We start from the raw sequence: 14,317 nt of genomic DNA, 5'->3' as shown, positions 1-14,317 counted from the left end.
CCCATCCCGTGAGCGTCCATAGTGACGTCATCAAATGTGTTGTTTTATGGAACCAACACTCCAATGAATCGTTGCAGCTCTAATAGCTGCCCACCTTAATTTGTTAGCCTCGCTGTCCGAAGACCTCTTCTTACATAAGTGTATTTTCAGTGGACCTTGGCTCAACTTTACAGCGGACACTTGCACTGGCAGGAACACAGACAACACGTCCAACTGGGTCTGTTGCTAGTATCCAGTAATTACGTCCCTCCTGTGATGTTATGCATGCCACATCATGTATTCACAGCTGGGCTCTGGTCAGGGTGTTATTTATGATGCTAATATATTTCATGAATGACACTAGACAAGCGCACAGGGGCAGCTACTGAAGTCAGCTAATGACCGACTAGATGTCAGTCAGCCTGTGGAAATGAGCTTTAATCAGGACGACAGTGGAGCCTGTGTACCACCAGCTGCAGCCTGTGGATGGGCAGAAGAGCAGCAGTGATCGATAATAAAAAGTGTCATGTAACCCGACAATATGGAGTGTATAGGAGAATACAGAGAAGACACATCCGCTGTCACACGAACCTTCTTAAACTGAAATATTGTTTTCCTTTGCTTCAATTAAAAGCTTTACCGTCTTTGGGTTCATAACCTTTCTTACTTAAATCTGTTGAAGAATTCAAAAAAATGCACAATGTTCAAAGGAAAAGGCATCGGTTGACTTCTGCTCTTATCCTTTAAGAAACCTTTTCTGAAAAATTCCTTAATTTCTGCATGTTGAGGGAAAAAGTGAAGGGTGGAGTAAGCCTGATGCAAAGCAGGTAGTTAAAGCTGTTAAAACACTGTAGCAGTACTGACTAATTCATTTTGAGCATATTAGATATGGTAGCCAGAGGTGACATTGAGCATCTCTCATTTGCAATTTAGTATTTTAGTGCATTTCATGTACAATCATCTCTTTACTTCCATTTTACAGGGAGAAACAGAAGAGCAGTAAAGGCAAATTAAGGGAGACAGTCAAAGAGCAGAGTGACAAAACCCATTAGGATCTTTCATCCCAATGTACATAACAAAGTAATATTCAAATGCACTCTTTCTATAGCCACTCCAAGATCCCCAAACATATACCTGCATGAAATCTAGAAAACGTGTATCCTTGTATTTGCTGCATTAAATGTCCTGTGTGTAGGATTTAGGAGGATATACTGGTAAAAATGAAATATTATATAATAAGTATGGTTACTTGAAAATAAGAACTGGTGTGTTTTCATTACCTTAGAATGAGCCATTTATATCTGCAAAGGAAGTCCTTGTCCATGGAGATCACCATGTTCCACCTCATGTTTGTATAGTAGAACCAGAAAGGACAAACCAAACGCTGGCTCTAGATAGGGCCATCTGCGTTTTCATGTCGGCCACTGAGCGTTGGAAAAACACTGCATTGCTAGTGTGAAACTGCTTTATCCAGTGTTTTTGCCGTATTTAATGACCTGGTCTTTTTGTTTTGGAGAGGAATAGACCTCTTTGAATTTCTTCAGTGGTTATTGAACATGAGGATTTTACTGACAGCCAAATTAACCAAAGTTTCAGCTGGTTGCAACCTGCAACTGTCAACACTAGACGCCATGAAATCCCCCTAAATCTAACGTACTGCTCCTTTAAAATCTTTCAACATTTTGGAAAACATAATTGAGGCCACTCATCAAGGTCAAACAAGCATATATCCTCAAATATTCATGTGTAAGAACAAAAATAGACCACAGCACAGGACTCGCTACTTTACATAAAGGTCTATTCAAATGCCACAAACAAATCCAGCTGCACTCTCATTTGCATGGCTAAAGAGATGACTGTCATGTATGAAATTCTGAGCATTTAGAGTCACATGCTATATGAGCATTGGGCTCTAAGTAAAGTCAATGAGATTATAAAACCCTAACTTTGCATGACGAGATGTCAGACAGGTGAGGCCTACAGTACATTTCTTCCTGGTGCCAAAACTCTTTCCCGCTCTGAACAAGACAAGAAATGATCACTTTGAAACATCAAGCATATTCACAGATCAGACAGCTTATTACCCTCAACAGTTACTCTGAGTCTCAGCAGTTAAACGCCTATGTGGATGAAAGGCCTGCGCAGCTTAGTGTACACAGCAGCTAACAAAGAGAAGAAGTACTTTCATGTCAGACAGGGGAGAAACAAGTAGCTTTGCCTTGATAAAACACACAAACACCTGTATCAAGGACTTTTGCTTTCCTCAGACAGCTGAAGTTAATATTTTCCAAGTCTTTAAAGAGGCGAGATAAAGTCCAACAGGCCAGGTGTTTTTCTTGACAAAGACCGCCCTTGAATTGGCCTAATCTTTAACATTTAGTTTTTGCTGTTTCCTGCAAATCATGTGCACATAAAACAAATGACAAAAAAAAAATGCTTTTTATGAAATACAACACACTGACGACTATGGACCAGCTCTGATATGTGAGGCCCAGAATATGACTTCTCATACTGCTGAAATGTGTTACAGTGCTTTTGGGGCAATGCAAAAAAAAAAAATGCACTCACCATGTAGCACACATGTTACACACAACACTACAGCACCACATTTGATGAAGGCTTTTATCCAAATGCCCTCATGATCAGGATCAAGTATTACTCAACGTTCAGTAGTAGCTATTAAGGAGAAATGTTTCCTCCTTCAAACATGCAAAAGGTAAACACAGGCACATGAGGAAACCATTTTCAGCAAATCCCCAAGCTCAGAGCCACTTGACCTACCATTTTAATAAATACACATAGATAAGACATGCTGCAATAACAGATGTTCCTGCCTATCACTGGTGCTTTGCAGTAGATGGATTATTCTTTGAAATGCAGCATTATAATCAGGTTGATATCTAAAACCATCACAGTAGCATGTTTGTATATCATACACAGGACCACAGTGAAACAACTTCATGTAAGAAAAGGGGTTGTGGCTCTTTTTCATGAGGAGCAACGATGGGACACTGATAATATATGTAGAAGGGGCAAATTATATCCATAACAAAACCCACTAAATGCCTGCTGAAGGCTGGAGCCATCTATCATTCAGCTGCTACAGCTTGCTGGACCAGAAAACTAACCTCGGTTTCAGTGGCAGATCAGAGCCTCATACTTTGGCACGGTGAAAAGCTGATGAAATAATGACTCCTCCTGCAGCAATAGCGCTACACGCTGGCAAAGTGCATCCTAAAACTGCTGTGCTAATCCAAAGTGATCCTCCTTAAAAAAAAGGAAACCTTCGGTGTGTAGCAGAGGCGAATGGAAATGAGACAGGACAGGAATGAGAGTGGTGATGGTGGGGAGAGGAGGACGAGAGCTGCTTGCGGGATGATGATGACCTTCCCACTGCTCCGTCAGAGCAACCAACATCAGCTCAGGGCGCACACATCTAGAGACGGCCCCGCCCACAGCGGGAGGAGAGCAGAGGACTGTGGAGGAGCAGGTCGGATGGGGGAGGGAGCCATCCTGATCGGCTCCTCTACTCATCAGACACAAAGGAATACGACTAATGAGACACAATGAGATGAACTCAATGACACTATTTTACAGAGAGGAGTCTCACATGACTCCAAGGCTTAAGGCACACAACACACTGCAAGGTCGAAATTTACTGTCTGGTGGTTTTATAAAGCATATGTGAAAATCTAACGCGGATTTACACAGAGCAAACACTGGCAACATGAGAGGGGAGTGCAATGATCCTACATACTTCAGGAAATATGTATTCATGCACACAGACAACCTTTTCAGTGATGTTCACATCTTATTTGACAATTATTAAGTTTCTGATTATATCAGTAATTTGACAATAACGGCAATCGATCACCTGTGGTCCATACGCTTTAGGGTAAAATCAATCCAAAGATGTTTTAATGTATTCCCACATTTCAGCCGGAGGTGGAATGCAGAGCGAATCAATGCTTATTATCTTACACTGATTAGATTCTTCAATTTGTGTACCAACAATACAAAAGAATCACATGTGTAGCAAACAGAGTTGCAAATCGTAAGCACTATCCCTAAAATTGCCTATCAATTAATCCATTAATTGTTGTTTGAAAAAAACATAAAAACTTTTCTCACACAGTACCAAATCGTTTTTTTTCCTTAAACAAAGCTCACAACAAGCTCGTAACATTTTGCATATATTTTGACAGATCTGCATAGCTCTCCAATTACTTAACTTTCACACGTTCTATTAAATTCTACCTCTAGTAGCAAAAGATCTCCAAACCTAGTATGATCAAAATCCCATTTACTAATAATACTCAAATCTCTCAACTAAATAGCCTTCTGAAAGTCTTAACTTGACATTGTTTTGATGAAGCGGGTCAGGAGGAACTGAATTTTATGGGAACGTTAGATGACTACACCTAGCTGGGGAACCAAAGTTCATATTATATTGCTACAATTGTAGCACATAGAGCACAGGAGCCAATACAAATGCCCAAAAGAAGAGTGCAGCGTTATGAAAGACAGTTCTGTGTTTACAGAAACAACATTGTGGACTCTGTATTGACTAGTTTATTTCCCTCTGAGCTGAGAAAACCTGGGCAATCTCTCTGTCGTGTTTGCTCACCCAGCTCCACTCCTCATTGGTCTCATCTCCAGAGAGGCCTCTGGCCTTACATTATTACATCTCCCTTTAGAAAACACAACCATCGCCCAGACCCTCGTTTCTCCTGATCTCACTCTACCATCACTGCACCACAGTCATTCAAGTTGATTGTGGTTTTGCACACTGATCTCCAAGGACAGGATGAACTGAATAACTCTTAATTGTGTTTATGTGTGGATTTGTGTAATTTCCCACAGAATGTTACAAACCTTAGGGCAGGAAAAACTCTATTTTACAATTATGCTTGACAGTTGTCATACAATCGTATTTAAATCCTTAATGAGCAAGTACAAAACATAGCACACACTATGGAAACATACCCCCTGAGAGCGGGTGTGGTGTTTGTTGGTATTATAATTGTAAAACACTAACATAGGAAATGGAAAAGGGCAGACTGCAGTGGGTGCATCAACAAGCCAGTGGCAGATCTCTGTGCCATCTCCCTAGAGACATATTTCCTGACCACTTGATGAAGTTTGACACCACCAGATCACCTTATCTTCCTCTATTTCCTGCACAAACAGCAATCCAACAACACTGTCTGCATCACCACCAGACACAAAGGAGAGCCAGCCAACAAGGAGGGTGTGGCAGGGACTGGGACAACCAGGAGGGAAGTGCCACTGACACTGTCCACAGTCATTCATCACACCACTGAAACCAGCTGCTGGAGGGCTGTTTCCCCAGTAATGATTGTCACTGTCTGCCTGGAATCTACAACTGATGCAGGAATAGATACCAGGTTCAGCATCTGCTCGAACTCAGGAATATAATGTAGAAAACATGACACCTGTGCTTATCACACTGTTTTCTACACATGCACGTAACGTTAACAGGGATGACTCACAATATCAGACGTTGATTTAATATCCTGCTAGCTGCATGTTAATGACTCTGCACAACCTTAACGTGCTGGAAACACAGAGTCCTCTGAACATCTGCAAGTTACTTCAAAGCTCAAAACAACAGATCAGATGGTCATTCATTTCAACTGAGCGCCGCTCGGTGTTAAACTGGGAATTTAATTTTGTCAGGACTTTCGCACTTGACAACGAGACTGTTGTATTTTCATCCATTTACATCACCTATATTGACAATAAGAGCCGAATTTGCCTGTTGTTTCATTTTCTGTGCGTGTGTGGATATTTTCAGGATGAAAAATAATTATTTTAGCTGACACTGAAGCTTGTTTTTTTAGTCTGATTAACATAACGTTAGCGCTCCGGTTAGCCACTAGCTAGCTGCAGCTAACCAGCTAGCATCACCACTCCCTACAGTTGTTGCGAGTTCAGCGCGTTCAGGCGGCCGCGCGCATTATTTCTACACACCGTGTCTAAAACTGACGCCGCTTACACACACGGTCACACACAGGGTTCACACAACTCTGACATTAGTAAGAGAAATTATAGCTATCACTTACCGAGAGCTAGGACTGACGGCTAGCTCAGCCCCTTTAAATCCAAAATGTCTCCAACACAGCAAGATTCTCCCAGCAGCCCCTGCGGCTGAGCTTAATTATAGTGACGTCATGTTTTGTTTTCGACGCTTTGCCAGATTTTCTATCTGTATCATAGACTGTAAAGATTTATTTATTTATTTACTTGTATACAGTCTATGATGTGTTATAACGGCATCGAAAGTATTTGTCATTTATTTCATGAATGCCTTTGTGTTAAATTATTTTGGATGGAAATAGAACATCTCTTTAAAACACCGGTTCAATTTTAGAAAAAAAGTCGAAATGTTTTTGTATGATAAAAATGGACTTGAAAATTAATTCTGAATTTAATAAATTTACTGTGGGAAATTACATTCATAAATGTAAATGGACTCAAAAGAAACACAAAATACAAAAAATCGAAACAGAAATAGAACATTACATCCAAACATAACAATGACTGAAGCAAAGCTGAGAAAACACTGGACATTTGTAATAAACCAAACATTTTTGTATGATATTTTGGTCGATCTCCCCATGTTTTTATGTATTCATGTAAATAGTTCTATCTATCTATCTATCTATCTGTCTATCTGTCTGTCTGTCTGTCTGTCTATATATCGGTCTGCCTGCGTTTGTGTCTACAAACACAAACGTTTATTCAAACTTTTCTCCAATATGGCATAGGCTATATTTACTTGAACAAAAAGGTAGGCTACATTGGACATTATAGAGGGTGACTTTAACTTTAATGTTTACTTTTAATTTTCAAAGACTTACGACTACACTATAATCATGAGCAAATAATGAGACCGTGGGCCCCCGTGTACAGATACGCTCCTACACAAGAGCACAACACAGTGTTTCAGTGTTATTATGACTCTTTTGGGTCATTTTGGTTCTCCTTGTGGATGTTTTTATCTTTCTGTAGTCGTTTTGTGTCTCTTTGTGGTTGTTTTGTCCTTTTTTTGTATGTAGTAATTTTCTCCTCCAAATCAGTATGCATTGATTTGAGTGACATTTTTCAGGTGAAAGCCTGGAGTGACACTGTAGGCCCGTGCGCCTGTGCCCAGTCAGCTGGTTCAAAACTCCACCCACGAGAACAGTATCCCGTAAACTCCAGTAACAAAGAGCATATAGTGACATCTGGTGGCTAACTTGTAAACACTAACAAGTGAAAGCAATGTGCCTAGTTTTGCATAGTGTCTATGCTCTAAATTCTTCTACAAACAATTAATTCCTCCTGAGAGAAAATAAAATTACAGATTTTCCTTTCTCCTTTATCCAATCAAATATATTTTCTCTTATTAGGTTTGCCTGATAGTATGAAAATGTTGCTGGTGATACACATTTATTCATATAAGACAAAAGATCAACAACAACAAAAAGATTTACTATGGAAATAAATCCAATTAAATTATTTGTGACCATGAGCTCAGACAATTATTATTAAATAGAACCAGTTTCAGTTCATTATATTATCTTTACCATCACCACCAACCATGATTTTCACAGCCCCACACACTTTTTTATATTATAAACCCGTATCTATTCTTCTAAACATTATTTATGAAGTGACAAACTGACAGTTTTTAGTAAGTAATAAGTTTTAAAAAAGGTTTGATTGTCCATCAACCTGCAAAATGTGAAACTCTAAACAAGTACTGTCAATGTGACCAGGAAAAAATGTTTAGTTGGACATAAAGTTGTTAAAGATAAATAAGTTGTATTTTCTGTACAGCATCCACAGCGACACTTACGTGTAAAGTGTTATTCTGCCACCTAGTGGCGAAACTAAAAACAGCTTACAGAGAAGAAAGTGCCTTCTTATTCATTTTGCCAATGTTACTGTATGTATTAGGGCAGTTTGTCATAAATACCTTGTAAACTGAGGGAAGATAACATCATAATATATGGTCAACTTTACAGTCTGTTGTAAATAAATATTAAAATAAGGGAGCTCCCGGAGTATACGTCATCAGTGCGCGACGCAGCGTGCAGGACTGTGAAGGACGCAGACGTGAAGCTTGTGATGAAATAATTCAAATATAAAGGTTGGTTTAATGTTATTATTGCTCTGTGTTATATCGCTAAGTTGACATGAGATAAACTACAAACTCCGATTAGCTTATTAAGACAGAAAATAAAAAGGAGGTGTGTTTTTGAGCCGTATTAACCTCTCTTGGTAGATTTAGGCTAAGCTAGCGATAGCTCACGTTTATTTAACTTTGCTATTATTGTTAGGTAAGAATTAAAGTATAGGCACACCTGAGTCAGATGAGGTAAAGTTATATTGTTGACTTCTAAACGTTTGATTCTCTTAGGTTGAGTGAAACGTAATAAGCTGGATTTTATTGTCATAGTTGAGCTAATGCTGCTCGTCACTTGTGGTAAATACAGATCACCTGTCAAACTGTCTCTGCTCTCCAGCTCTGTCAGGAGGAGGAAGCTGTTCATGATGGCCGTGTCGTGTCTAACTCGAGCCCTGCGCTCCATGACTCTGTCCCAGCCTGCCCTGCTCTCCTCACAGGTAAACACCCGCAGCCTGACACTCATACTGCATCTGAACCATCACAACATCACTCCTGCCAAACAATCTGCTTCACTTTTTGTGTTTACAGGCAGTGGCTCAGACCAAACTGGGAGCGCAGGTGCCCAGTACAGTCGGACAGTGCAGAGGCTTCCTCACCACAGCGTCTCTGGAGCAGAACAGGACATACTGGAAGCAGAGGGAGAAGTACACCATCAGGCCCATAGGGATGAAAAAGACAGGAGGCAGAGATTACACAGGTGAAGGCTGGAGTCAGCAGCAGAAGAATGCAATACATTATTGTGTGTTTACAAGCAATACTGGAGGAGGATGAGGTTTGCTGGTAATGTGTAGGTCTGGTTTGCTCACCAATAGATTCAAAGTGATCAAATCTCACACAGATTATAGAACAGTCTTTTGGCCTTAAGTGTCAGTATCTAGTTTAAGGCATAAATGGCACAAGTGCAGACGATTTTAAATACACTTGGATTTACGTGGCCTTAACAGAGAAAATCAGTTAAACAGAGCCTTTTTCCTGATTTCGCAAATAAAATGAAGACTTACAATCAGGTCTGTAGGCTGTCAGTGTTACTATAGGTCAAGGTTTGTTTAGTCCAGTGGTTCTCAATCTTTTTTGTGTCAAGGACCCATAAATTGATTGACATTATGTCATGGACCCCCATTTTTTTTAAAGACTTTGCATCAGGGACCTCTAACTGAAAATATTTTGGTTGTTGGATATGAATAAGACCATCATTTCGTAGTGTCAATGAGGGATGTTTCCAATGACTATTTTACCTGAATTTAAACAGAAGTTCAAACTAGTCATCTAATCTAAGAGTAAGAAAACGTTAAGACAACAGTTAAATCTCTAAAGTCAGACGTTGTCTGAAAAAATACTCCACATATTAAAAGAACTACTTGAAATTGTTAATCGCCTTTCTTAGTGACCAAATTTTATTTCAAATGCCACTAAAATGTGTGACACTGTGCATCAGTAGTTGAAGGCCTGGTTTCAAATATGACAGAGCGTAGAGCTGCTGACGGCTTTTAGTGATGTGTTTGCTTTTCTAACAGCTGGCCTGTTCCAACTAGAGCCAAGTGCAACAAGTTTCTCATCTCTCTCTGCCATACAGGAAGGATAGTGACACATGGCATCGGCGGTGGCCACAAGCAGAAGTACAGGTGGATAGACTTTCAGCGACTGCGCTACGAACCAAACAAAGAGGCCCAGCCCTTTGAAGAGAAGGTTGTTGAAGTGCGATACGACCCGTGCAGGTGAGATCAGCTTTTAACACACAGGACTTTGATTAACATGTGTATTAAAAGTCATGATAACCATCATAATCTTTGTTACACAGGTCTGCTGACATCGCTCTGGTAGCTGGGGGCTGCAGGAAGAGATGGATTATTGCCACAGAGAACATGCAGTCCGGAGACATCATTAAAACATCTGGAGTTATTGGACGCATGGCAGGTAGGAGAGCCAATCTAGCTGTCAGATGCCAAACCTTCACAATTAACAATAATCTGCATTTAACACAAAACCATACTGTATCCTTTTGTTCCTCTAAACAGTCTCAGCCAATGAGGGTGACGCCTACCCACTGGGAGCTCTTCCTGTGGGAACACTGGTGAACAACCTGGAGGTTCAACCAGGGAAAGGATCCCAGTACATTCGTGCTGCAGGTAATCTGTTATCTGCATGTTATCGTGTGTTCTTGAGAACACGGCTTCTCAATAATGCGTCAAGGGAATTTCCTTACATTTGGCACAAACGTCCACATGGAGTCAACAGTGAACTGATTAGATTTTGGTGGTCAAAGGTCAAGGTTGCTGTGACCTTGCGTCCGTCTGCTCGTTAATGTGATATCTCAAGAACACCATGAAGGAATTTCTTCAAATTTAGCACAAATGTCCACTTTGACTCAGTGTTACACTGGCTGGATTTAAAAGTCACTGTGACCTCACAAAACGTGTTTGGCCATAACTCAAGAATTCATACACTAAACATGACAACATTTTAAAAATGTCTTATAGAATAAAACGATAAAATGAACATGTGTGTGAAGCATTCGCTTTTAAGAATTTGTAGCGTCTTTTCAGCTACATCCACATTTGAAGCCCACTATCATGGATACATATGAGTGGTTCACAGAGACAGACAACCATGTGGCAGTAATTCAGTTAATTAGTCTTTAAAATAATATAGAATAGTGAAGCGTGTCAGTCATAATTTCACAGTCCAGCAATATTAAGATCTGCAGTCTTAATGCGCATCCTTGTCACAGTTTGATGATTGCTTATTTCATAAAATGTTACATCAGGCTTTCAGAAGTTAATAGCTGCTATAAAATGTAGCGGCTGATGAAGTCGTTAACTAAATGTTGCGGTTCATTTGGTTTTCAGGCACAAGCGGTGTTTTGCTCCGAAAAGTCAACGGAACAGCAATCGTCCAGCTTCCTTCGAAGCAGCAGGTTCAGGTGAGTTTTATCTGGATAAAGATTCCACCTGCTGTGATAAAAGTGGCGTGTTATTCTGCTCTGAACTGAATGTTGTTACTCTACACTCACAGGTATTGGAGACCTGCATAGTAACGGTGGGACGCGTGTCCAACATCGACCACAATAAACAGATCATCGGAAAAGCTGGTCGTAACCGCTGGCTCGGCAAACGCCCTTCGAGCGGCTTGTGGCAGAGAAAGGGAGGCTGGGCAGGACGCAAGATTAAACCGCTGCCTCCGATGAAGGTTTACGTTAACCGGCCATCAGTCACAGCTCAGTAACACACTGGACGTGTTCGGGACTGGAGATTGTTGTCTTATAATCACTTGTAATATAAATACAACAAAATAAAGTGATTGCTTGGAGGGAAAGTATGAATAAAGTAAAGTTGTTTGTACAGAAGATTAAAAATTTTATTAAACACAACTGCTTGTGAGAGCATGGAAAGAAACAAAACAATATAAAAATCCAAAACATATTTACATCTATAGTAAAACATGCAGAGTAATCCATATTTTTTTTAGTGGTAAATTTAAAAATACTGTCATGTCATTTAAAATAGGGTTTGTGCAAAGACACTGGGTGGCATTTCAAGTAACAGGAGCAATGAGATGGCATGTTGTAGTAATGAAAAACTAACACGGATGTTAAAGAGTTAATTTTTTGCTGTGCTAAGTTATGTTAACAAAGTGAGCATGCCTGCTCATTGATCCAGTCTTGTAAAACACCCCCATGCTACCTCTAGATTTAGGGCAAAAAAAAGAGGTCAGATACATTGAAATACACTTGTCATTATGCCCGTTTAGTATTTAAAAGGCGAAATCACATGACAAATTCCCTCAAACAACTCTGCCCTGGCTAACACTTCACAGCCCGAGTTTACACATCTGTATGGGCCAGTTGGTCTCCCAACTAAAAGTAAGATAGTGAACCCTTCGAAGAGCAGGAGACAAGAAAACTTGACTGTATAGTCACAGGCAGACACGTACGGTGGGAGCTGCAAAGTACGCTTTTTAACATCAAGTGGCAAAACAAAGTAACAGACAGCCTCATAGAGCGCTTGAACCCATCAACAGAAACATCCCTATGAAAAAAAAGGGTCACTTTTGAAAACAAAAAAAACAACAAACTGCCTTCTCCTGACTATAGGTAGTGGTTTACATCTCAATTATAACACCTCTTATAACACTTCACCTCAAAAAACAAAGCGTGTCCCAATTTGACCTAAAATATGTATAAAACCACATGAAAGTGCATTACAAAGTGAGGGAAATGTATGAGAAATTACATACCTAATAGTGTTTGCATTGTACAAGTTATAGTTATGAGTTCTGGAAATATATTTGGCATTTCTGTCAAGAAATAAAGGTAAGCTATTTGTGCTTTCAATTTAGTAGGAGGGGGTGGGGGGGGGGGTGGGATATGCGATCCACAATAATACATCTTGTATATATTTATATACATTTACTAAAAAAAAGCCAGCCAATCAAAGCTTGTAAATCTTCACTTTATAAAAAGCAACAACTATCTCATACAGAAGGCCCTTTGTCCAAAGGTTTCCTATTGCAAAAGTTTCACGGAACACTATTCAGGGAGTACCATCGAACATATAGCACACCTACACAGACACACACAGGCAGTGACTTGGACATCTGGCAAGACTCATCACACTTTTTGTCATATTTTAAAAGTCAATACTTGCATTGCGCTCGACACTACTGTCAAAGCAAGTTTCAAGTCCGACTCATTTTGAATTTTCCCACAACACAATACTGACCAACCTATCCGTATGTTTTAGGTTGCATGTCCAGCCACGATGACACTTTATTAAAGGACACAACGGTAATTGCTTGTTAGGATGTGCACACGCCTTGTAAATGCTTACTTGGATTATATTTGGCCAAATGTGGAGCACTAACTGGTAAATTTGTCATAAAATCTCAGTACTCTAAATACTGATCTCCACAGGAACCACACATACATTAAATGTACGACTTTTAGTTTAACATAATATTAAGATTGGCCAAGCCAAGAGCTCTGGTGGTTACGCTGTAAAACAACTTTGGCACATCACTGCACATCTGGAGAAACCCACAAAGTTACTGCAGGCCTGTGAGACGCCCTCTCAGGTAAGCCAGTACATCAAGCCGAACACGGGGGTGGCTGGGAAACTGAAAAACAATTCAGGACCTTGAAACAATACGACAGTTCATACAGTCACAACTAAATTTGGCATTCAGCTGTTGATAGTTGAAATATGTTTTGTGGTGCTTCTTTACCCTGCTTCTGCGTAGACGTTACTGTACAGTCTGAATGTACACCAACACCGATACAAAACCTTCAGCACTTTCAATGATGAACTTATTTGATGAACTGCGATGGCTCCATAGCTACATTCATTATAGCTACCTTCAAAAATACCTTGCTCTAGTTTTTTGTATTATTTGCTTTAGGTACACCGTGTGCTTAAAAGCAACGAGGCAAAAGAGAACGCTCTGTTCCTTCCTATAAAAATTTGACCTTTTGGAGAAAGTAAAGGGAGGAGTAAGAAAAGTGAGCACTGAGTTAGAAGAGAAGGATTCCATCTAGATTCACAGCAATATTCCAACTTTCAACAACAAACACAAACACGGTCTCAAACAATCTCACGCACGCCACTGCACATCACCATCACACTCCTCCATTGTCTATAGAGTAACAATAAATGTAGGATTTCACAGAAATAATAAAATGTTAACAAAAAACAAAGTGCAAACACAGCTGCCATTATCGAAATGTGGCAAATTGTCAAAAACCTCAAAATACCTCCGAGGCGGTAGCACAAATCTTACAAAATAGTACTTGTTCTTTTTGTAGTGTGTAAAAAACAACAACAACACCCAACAACATCAAAAACATCCAACTGACGACATGAAATCTGTGTATTGAACACGTGGTTGTGAGTCAGTAAGATTTCCACAGGAAAACTATTACTGCCGGGGGGCCCGTCGGCTTTTCCTCTAATTCTCTATAGCCTCTCGGTGAGACAAGTGCAGCACAGAGTCTGGCGGTGGCTGAGTGGACTGTGGCCACGGTCACACGGGCTTAGTGTAACCAAAGATTCCCACCGGGAAGTGCTTGACATGTGTTGGCCACTGGGCAGCGAGCTGGAAAAACTTCACATCATTCCACTCTACTCCATCAATAGTGACTAAAAAGGA

General features: G+C 40.1%; 3 protein-coding genes across 10 annotated transcripts in view; 1 reads left to right on the top strand and 2 right to left on the bottom strand.

Annotated features, from left to right (window-relative positions):
* The window catches only part of klc1b (kinesin light chain 1b), a 31,612-nt gene extending 25,431 nt beyond the window's left edge, over positions 1-6,181 (bottom strand). For 4 of the 7 annotated variants that reach the window (XM_088086133.1, XM_088086136.1, XM_088086137.1 and 1 more), the window contains exon 1: positions 6,066-6,181. The gene's annotated coding sequence lies outside the window, so the exon portion shown is untranslated. Of the gene's footprint in view, positions 1-3,107; positions 3,385-6,065 lie in introns of those variants that run through there. The other 3 variants (XM_042502169.2, XM_088086135.1, XM_088086134.1) reach the window with 2 other exon arrangements.
* Positions 6,182-8,001: 1,820 nt separating this feature from the next.
* Positions 8,002-11,543, top strand: mrpl2 (mitochondrial ribosomal protein L2). Its single transcript, XM_042501589.2, has 8 exons — positions 8,002-8,137; positions 8,514-8,613; positions 8,705-8,873; positions 9,750-9,891; positions 9,975-10,090; positions 10,192-10,302; positions 11,023-11,096; positions 11,189-11,543. Exons 2-8 carry the CDS (start codon positions 8,539-8,541, stop codon positions 11,396-11,398), a joined length of 897 nt encoding a protein of 298 aa, XP_042357523.2. The 5' UTR covers positions 8,002-8,137; positions 8,514-8,538; the 3' UTR covers positions 11,399-11,543.
* Positions 11,544-12,525: 982 nt separating this feature from the next.
* Positions 12,526-14,317, bottom strand: part of LOC121954237 (phosphofurin acidic cluster sorting protein 2) — a 64,097-nt gene continuing 62,305 nt past the window's right edge. For both annotated transcript variants that reach the window (XM_088086260.1, XM_088086261.1), the window contains one exon: positions 12,526-14,307. In XM_088086260.1, the coding sequence (XP_087942386.1) occupies positions 14,192-14,307 (116 nt within the window). In that variant the 3' untranslated portion in view covers positions 12,526-14,191. The remainder of the gene's footprint in view (positions 14,308-14,317) is intronic.

This window comes from Plectropomus leopardus, chromosome 13 (assembly GCF_026936395.1).
Source record: "Plectropomus leopardus strain MGB_pleo_1.0 chromosome 13, ASM2693639v1, whole genome shotgun sequence".
In the NCBI taxonomy this organism is placed as follows: Eukaryota; Metazoa; Chordata; class Actinopteri; order Perciformes; family Serranidae; genus Plectropomus; species Plectropomus leopardus.
The sequence above is the reverse complement of the archived record's forward strand: the minus strand, read 5'-3'. Positions and strand labels throughout refer to the sequence as shown.